The sequence below is a fragment of the Lolium rigidum genome, chromosome 5 (genome assembly GCF_022539505.1).
Source record: "Lolium rigidum isolate FL_2022 chromosome 5, APGP_CSIRO_Lrig_0.1, whole genome shotgun sequence".
NCBI lineage: Eukaryota > Viridiplantae > Streptophyta > Magnoliopsida > Poales > Poaceae > Lolium > Lolium rigidum.
This window is the reverse complement of record NC_061512.1, coordinates 193,403,764-193,411,492: the sequence shown is the minus strand read 5'-3', so window position 1 is coordinate 193,411,492 and position 7,729 is coordinate 193,403,764. Positions and strand designations below refer to the sequence as shown.

Genomic DNA, 7,729 nt, shown 5'->3' with positions numbered 1-7,729 from the left:
TGAAGGCTGAGCTTTACTTTTGATTCATGCATGAATTCCATTTCTCAATACTTTGCGCATTGCCATCTTGATGTACTGCTCTTTAAATCCCTTCCAGACAGAGTGGTGTTTGTACTCTGTAGAATAAATTGAGAAACTCGTCTCATAGTCTGTTCTTCTCCTCAACTTTGGTGTTTACCTATCGTTACATTATGTAGATGGTGCTGTCTGTGAAGAAGGAATCCGGGCATGTAGAGTAGGTTGTTGGCTTGGTGTTGGTGGTGCAGCACAAACTGGGCAACAGATTCAGGAATCTGATCCTGGAAACCATCATGCAGGTTGAGACCAGTTTCACTATCTAGAGGCCAAATCCTATTTTTTACTTCACTGCATCGCTGCTTTTCTTCTTGCATAATTTCCTGATTAAACTGGCAGGTCAAACTAGCCGGCTAGTTATCCGGTGGCCTACAACGCATAACTTAGGTGTGTATGCAAGGCTGGAAAAGTCCAGTGAATACAGAAAAGCATGGAGATGTTCACATAGATTAACGTACATGTCGCAGCTTTTTACAGGTCCTTCGCTGACAAATCTATGCATTCCATCTCTTATTGAACACTGATATAATACTACCGCTACCCCTCGCTGCATATATGATTCTGTAGTTTCAGACAGACAGTAAACTATAGCTAATGCGGCAACGAATGAAAATGCATAAAGGTAAACTGTCAAGTACAAGCTATAGCCTGGAAGAAGACTGAAAAGCATAAGTTAATACCGAGAGCATATGTTTTCAGGCCCTACCTGGACTTGAAAGGCGAAGAACACAAGGCAAAGGAAATCTGGGAAGCAGAATCTGATTCCGACAACGCACATCGTGCCCACAGTGGAACAGAGAACCGGATGGCCATAAAGAGGCTCTTAGGCCACGCTAATTCCATACTGTCTGCACCTAAGGTTCTTGCTTTCCTTGCAACTTTTCCCCCAGACCCTGAAGCTTTCTCCGGTCAGTCGACACCGCCGCGCCTCTGCCCGGGAAGAGCAGCCTCATCGTCTTCATGGAGTATAGGGTAATGGCCGATCCCTTCTCCTATGTACATATGAGCAGCTTGCAGCCTGGAAGGCTGCAGGTTTGACAAGGTCTATGTCTTTCTGTCTACTGTCCTCAGCAGCAGTTCTACTACATGACCCTCAGGATGAGCATAGACTGCAACGGGTGCTACCAGAAGATCAGGAGGGCTCTGCTACAGATGCAAGGTGCTACGTCGTACACACACACACTCTCTCTCTCTCTCTCTCTCAAACCTGTACCTTGGCCAGTACTGGTTTCACGCACCTGAAGTTGTCATCTGTCTTGTCTGGGTGTTGATCTGAATCAAATTTTGCAGAGCTGGAGAGCCACCTGATCGACCGAAAGCACGGCCGGGTGAGCGTGTGCGGAGCCTTCAGCCCGCAGGACGTGGCCATCAAGATCAGGAAGCGCACCAACCGGCGCGTCGAGATACTGGAGCTCAGGGAGGCCATGGGGCCACAGGCCGGCGACGAGCAGAACGCTGCGGCCCAGCATATGCCTTGAATCTCTCACCCGCCTCCCACGCTAGCTACTTGTGTTGCTGCTACCAGCACCTGGATGCTGCTGCTCTAGCTTCAGTACCTGAAACTCATCGACTGCCAACTGAAACCTACTTTTCAGAGGATTTAGTACCTCTCTTTTTGTGTGTACGCTTATATATTCATGATTTTGATATGTAGATTCTTGTATGGGTTTACTTCATCACTGAAACCCTGCTTAACCTTGATTTCTTGCTAACCAGCATCATCCAAGCCACAAACAGACATTCTGAATGTAAAAAAGATCTTTTGCATTATTATTATTAACACTCCAAGAAATGTAGATTATTTATGGTTTGCTGAATCAGGGTATCTACATCCAAGAAAGAAACAGTATACAGAGTTGTCTGTGGCTATTCTACATCGATCTTTAACACCTCGGCGGATTCTCCATACCATTATTAGTACTATCATCATGTTCCAATTGGAACAAGATAAATCACGGACGTGTAGGCAACACCTGTGAGGAACTTCTCCTTACAATGTTAGGCTCTCAGGGTCCTCCACAATCTTTGCAAACGTTTGGAGAAACGCTGCCAAATCAGCGCCATATATAATCCTGTGATCGGCAGTAACATTGACCTGAAAAGGCGATAAGCAACTTCGTTAGGAGCTGCGCTTGAAGGGAGTTATGTTACCACCACCAAACAAAAGGATGTGGTTGTAACTGGAGGCTTGGTCTAACTGTGGTCTGTGGCATGGTAATGATACTTTGAAGTATGATCATGAAAAAGATTTACAAGAAACACACCATTGTAGGTTAGTACTGAGAATGTACAGCCTCTAAGGAAAATCAGGAGACACTCAGTATCCTTGATAGTTGCCTCAAAACATACTTAGTGGTACTAATATCATACTCAAAATGTTAAGACTAATGAGGCCACACACCCCAAATGTTCTTGCAGTTTCAGAACTAGATCAATTGACCAAATTGTTAGATAAGCCAGCTCAGGCAGCACCTCCGGGTAGCCAACCAAGTTTACATACTTATTGTGCTCTCACATTATATATGATATGATGTACGGAGTAATATACTTCAGCAACATGTGCTAGGTTCGCACGCATTAATTTCAGTCGCATTCTTATGACACACTCCAAATTGTATCCAAATTAAACAACAGTCAGAGAGTCAATATATCAAAATTATAACTATGTGAAAAGCACACTAACCAGCATTTCGTTCTTGATACTGAAGAAACCATCCTTATCAGCTTTAACAGTAGGTCTCGATGCTCCAACAGCCATGATAGCCCCCTGCATCAAGCCATTTACATGCAGTACTTAGTTCTTATGTTGCACAAAAGCAATTTTATCTGCATTGGTAGTTTGGTACTGACAGGTCAGTGATGGAAAAAAACTAACCTGACCAGGTGGAAGGATTGCATCAAATCTATCCACCCCAAACATACCCATATTGGACAGCGAAAATGTCCCTATACATTAGCAGATCAGCATGTAAGCAGAGTGTCAATGAATACAAATGTCAAAACACCAGAACACACGTTCTATACCTGAGCTGTACTCATTTGGTTGAAGCTGCTTCAAGCGCGTCTTCTTGAGCAGGGCTCTCCACTTTTGTGCAAGCAGATATATATCCACCTGCAATGTCAATTTTAGTTTAGAGCTTTTCAGCTGACTTACTCGGATGCTAAAAAATGTTGCATTTCATCAGAAAAACAACTAATGCAATAAGCTTGTACCTTATCAACATCCTCCAAGACAGGCGTAAGAAGGCCACCCTCGATGGCAACTGCCACCGCGATGTTAATACTAGTGTTGTAACTGAAGCTGTTTCCATCCCTGCAGCTGGCATTCACAATTGGGTGCTGAGCGAGCGCCATGGCTACGGCTTTCGCTAGCAACAATGTCTTTGTGACCCCTTTCAACTTAACCTATCAAATCCATTTTAATCAACTGTCACCACACACATGAACACCTGGGCAGTATCACGAGGATTGAGCTATGCAATTCAATACTTTGTGGAAGGTCCATAGCAATGATACCTTTTCATAGAGCGCGTCAAGCTTATCAGTTGTGATGGCATACCCAACTCGGAATGTTGGCACTGACAAGCTCTCCACCATGTTCCTGCTCACCGCCGATTGCATGGATGTGAATGGTACCACTGTCGCGCCAGGCACCGGAGGCAGCACTGCTGCTGGAGGCGCAGAGTAAGCCGCAGGGGCTGGAGGTGGAGCAGCCTTTGGCTTTGGCTGGATGCCAGCGGCTGCCTCAACGTCAGCCGCCGTGATGCGGCCGTTCAGCCCGGTACCGACGACCTTGGAGATGTCCACTCTGTGCTCCTTCGCGAGCTTCTTGGCATGAGGCGTGGCGATGCTTTTCGTCGGCGCAGCCACTGGCGCCGGAGCGGGAGACACGGTGGGTGGAGCCACGGCGGCGGCATGGGGAGGAGGGGGCTCTTCGCCCTGGGCTTTGGATAGGTCCTGGGCACGCGCCTGCGCGAGGGCGACATCCTCCACGGACTCGGCGAGGAGGGCGATGGGGGCGCCGACCGGGGCGGTCCCGCCGGCCGGGACGAGGACGGCGGCGATGATGCCGTCGTGGAATGTCTCCACATCCATGTCGGCCTTGTCGGACTCGACGACCACCACGGGGTCGCCCTTGGAGACGCGGTCTCCCTCGGCGGTCGTCCAGGAGACGATCCTGCCCTCCGTCATCGTCGAGCTCAGCGCCGGCATGAAGATCTCCCGCACCTTCGCCCGCACCACCGCCATGCGCCGCCTTCGAGGGGCTTGAACGTACGCCGCACGGCGTGCGCGCCCCGGCACGGTGGAGATGGAGAGGGAGAGGGAAGCCATCGGCGTCATGGCCCACGGGCTGCGCCAATCACCCGACTAAATGAGTCAGCTTGTCGTGGCAAACTTCGAGATGCGAAGGAGCTTGCCGCAGCGGCGAGCCTGCGGGACGGCGCCGGGAGGACGTGGGCGGAAAATAATGTGGCGGAATCCGGCGAGCGCGGCGGCGGCGGCGGCGGCGCAGTGAAGGGGAAAGGAAATGTTATTCGGTGAAGGCAACCGCCGACCAACCGGAAGGTGCCACTGTGCCGGTTAGTTCCGTAATTCGTGGACTCTATTGTTGCCGTCCGATCAAGATCTCTGGTCCACACAGCAACAAAATCTGGCCGTTCGATGGAACTTTCACGGCTCTCTTTGCGGTCGCCTGGTCGGTAACTTCTTCGCGCCGTCTACCGTCTCCGTCACAGTTGTTGAGTCGGGTATCTCACCGGTTTGTCCTCGACAAAAGATCACATCATTGGAGCAAACAGATAATTTACATCATACGATGCATTTTTTTTTTGCTCTTTTTATTGTTTTTACATTATCTGTTTTTTCTTAAAACTTAGATGAAGTAAAATACATTACCTCTCCTTTAAAAATTCTCCAGCAGATGATGTACTATCTCCGTCTAAAAATAGTTGTCTTAATTTTGTCTAGATATAAATGTATCTAGATATAAACCCTATATTTTAGACGGAGGGAGTTTGACACTGAGCTACAAAATTTCAAATATGAATTCAAACTTTGGTATATTTGAAGTAAAATTTAAACTTCGACACATAATTGAACGCCCATAGATCGATACATATAGTTCATACATCCATAGCTCGATACATGAACGCTGCAGACACTAGTTTGACACTGACTCGGCACTAGACAGTCGGCATCGACACTCGATCACCACTCAACAATATAGTCATCCCAGAAACCATCATCCTCAAATTCCTTGTCGACCTCGCGGACGAGGTTCTCCCAAAAGTCAGAGTCCATCTCCATGCTCCAATTGGTGGCGTCCATCAAAGGGCCGATAGAAGAGGACACACCGGCCATCGAAGGGACGGCAGAGGATGGCGCACTGTGGATGCAGCGGCCGCCGTCGCAGCTTGTTGTGCGGCCAACACCGCGTAGCACTCCAACTCCGTCGCGACGTGCTCAAGGTGCGTGGCGTGGTACACAACAATGGCCGCCTCGTGAATTTGACGAGATTGAACAAAAAGTTCAAACATAAACACAAAATTGAAGAGTTATAGTTAACAAAACGGAACGTGGAATCAATTGCGAGAATGTGATTGTCGATGTGCATTGTGTGTTTGTGTAGAGCTCGTCATGAAATTGAAGAACTGTTTTGTAGATCAAAACATACGAGGTGAAATAGATACGGTGAATGTGAGAACGATTAATTTCGTGAAAACTTACCAACAGGCGTGCAGCCGTGTTCCCCTCCGCGCCTCGAACAAGACTGGCTTGCCAGAAATTATTGATTCGAGCAGGTGCTTTGAGTAGCGTGTGTGCTACGAACAATACCTAGTGCAATCATCCAACCTGATTTCTTGCATCCCATGGACGTGGTGGGTACTGCAGACAACCAAACATGAGCTTGAAAATGTCCTATGGTGACGTCCACAAAAGGAGACAGGGCACGGCACTGTTCATCAGTGCCTTGCCTATGGCAGGGCACTGGATCTCAGTTCGTAAATACAAACTAATCGAACTGAGATCCAGTGCCCTGCCATAGGCAAGGCACTGATGAACAGTGCCGTGCCCTGTCTCCTTTTGTGGACGTCGGATAGAGAATCGACGGCTGGATGAATATGAATAGGGGTTGCTACAGGGACATCTATAATACATCTGCTACAGGATATTTTGCTGCATGATCCGTGCACAGTACGTGCTACAGTAGCTTCCCAGCAGTGCTGCTACAGTACTTAATCTTGGCCGTTCGTTTTTGATCCAATGGCCAAGCATGCGGGGTATGGCACTGTTCATCCGTGCCTTGCCTGTGGCAGGGCACTGGATCTCAGTCCTGTATTTACACCGTGCGCTTGATTCTGCCTGCGGCGTTGATGGCGTGTAGTCGACACGTCCGTTGGGAACCCCAATAGGAAGGTGTGATGCGCACAGCAGTAAGTTTTCCCTTAGTAAGAAACCAAGGTTATCGAACCAGTAGGAGTCAAGGAACACGTGAAGGTTGTTGGTGGCGGAGTGTAGTGCGGCGAAACACCAGGGATTCCGGCGCCAACGTGGAACCTGCACAACACAATCAAAGTACTTTGCCCCAACGTAACAGTGAGGTTGTCAATCTCACCGGCTTGCTCAGTAAACAAAGGATTAGATGTATAGTGTGGATGATGATGATTGTTTACGAAGAACAGTAAAGAACAATTGCAGTAGATTGTATTTCGGATGTAAAGAATTGGACCGGGGTCCACAGTTCACTAGTGGTGTCTCTCCCATAAGATAAATAGCATGTTGGGTGAACAAATTACAGTTGGGCAATTGACAAATAAAGAAGGCATAACAATGCACATACATATATCATGATGCGCACTATGAGATTTAATCAGGGCATTACGACAAAGTACATAGACCGCTATCCAGCATGCATCTATGCCTAAAAGGTCCACCTGCAGGTTATCATCCGAACCCCTTCCAGTATTAAGTTGCAAACAACAGACAATTGCATTAAGTATGGTGCGTAATGTAATCAACACAAATATCCTTAGACAAAGCATCGATGTTTTATCCCTAGTGGCAACAGCACATCCACAACCTTAGAGGTTCTTTGTCACTGTCCCAGATTCAATGGAGGCATGAACCACTATCGAGCATAAATACTCCCTCTTGGAGTCACAAGTATCAACTTGGCCAGAGCCTCTACTAGCAACGGAGAGCATGCAAGAACATAAACAACATATATGATAGATTGATAATCAACTTGACATAGTATTCAATATTCATCGGATCCCAACAAACACAACATGTAGCATTACAAATAGATGATCTTGATCATGATAGGCAGCTCACAAGATCTAACATGATAGCACAATGAGGAGAAGACAACCATCTAGCTACTACTATGGACCCATAGTCCAGGGGTGGACTACTCACACATCGATCCGGAGGCGATCATGGCGATGAAGAGACCTCCGGGAGATGATTCCCCTCTCCGGCAGGGTGCCGGAGGCGATCTCCTGAATCCCCCGAGATGGAATTGGCGGCGGCGTCTCTAGTAGGTTTTCCGTATCGTGGCTCTCGGTACTGGGGTATTCGCGACGAAGGCTTTAAGTAGGCGGAAGGGCGGAGTCGCAGGAGTCACGGGGGCCCCACACGCTAGGGGCGCGGG

The 7,729-nt window shown here is 48.0% G+C and overlaps 2 protein-coding genes across 3 annotated transcripts; one reads left to right on the top strand and one right to left on the bottom strand.

The window, feature by feature from the left end:
- The first annotated feature begins 895 nt into the window (after positions 1 to 895).
- On the top strand, positions 896 to 1,848 carry LOC124653870 (heavy metal-associated isoprenylated plant protein 26-like). Of its 2 annotated transcripts, none has more exons than XM_047192933.1 (3): positions 896 to 1,047; positions 1,150 to 1,234; positions 1,366 to 1,848. In XM_047192933.1, exons 1-3 carry the CDS (start codon positions 1,036 to 1,038, stop codon positions 1,551 to 1,553), a joined length of 285 nt encoding a protein of 94 aa, XP_047048889.1. In that variant the 5' UTR covers positions 896 to 1,035; the 3' UTR covers positions 1,554 to 1,848. The 2 variants fall into 2 exon arrangements, with proteins under 2 accessions (XP_047048889.1, XP_047048887.1); XM_047192931.1 differs by having other exon boundaries at positions 902 to 1,047; positions 1,147 to 1,234.
- Positions 1,825 to 4,577, bottom strand: LOC124653869 (dihydrolipoyllysine-residue acetyltransferase component 4 of pyruvate dehydrogenase complex, chloroplastic-like). Its single transcript, XM_047192930.1, has 6 exons — positions 3,592 to 4,577; positions 3,289 to 3,480; positions 3,100 to 3,187; positions 2,951 to 3,021; positions 2,759 to 2,842; positions 1,825 to 2,170 (listed from the first exon to the last, which is right to left on the bottom strand). The coding sequence occupies exons 1-6, from the start codon at positions 4,414 to 4,416 to the stop codon at positions 2,066 to 2,068; spliced, it is 1,365 nt and encodes a 454-aa protein (XP_047048886.1). The 5' UTR covers positions 4,417 to 4,577; the 3' UTR covers positions 1,825 to 2,065.
- Positions 4,578 to 7,729: the final 3,152 nt, after the last annotated feature.

Bases quoted from the DNA above. Each gene is read 5' to 3' on its own strand.
- LOC124653870 (XM_047192931.1), top strand. The intron at 1,235-1,365 runs GTGCTACGTCGT...CAAATTTTGCAG, and splicing joins GGCTCTGCTACAGATGCAAG to AGCTGGAGAGCCACCTGATC.
- LOC124653869 (XM_047192930.1), bottom strand. From the start codon at position 4,416: ATGACGCCGATGGCTTCCCTCTCCCTCTCCATCTCCACCGTGCCGGGG. The intron at 3,022-3,099 runs GTATAGAACGTG...GCTAATGTATAG, and splicing joins ACCAAATGAGTACAGCTCAG to GGACATTTTCGCTGTCCAAT. The intron at 2,843-2,950 runs GTTAGTTTTTTT...GGCTTGATGCAG, and splicing joins CAATCCTTCCACCTGGTCAG to GGGGCTATCATGGCTGTTGG.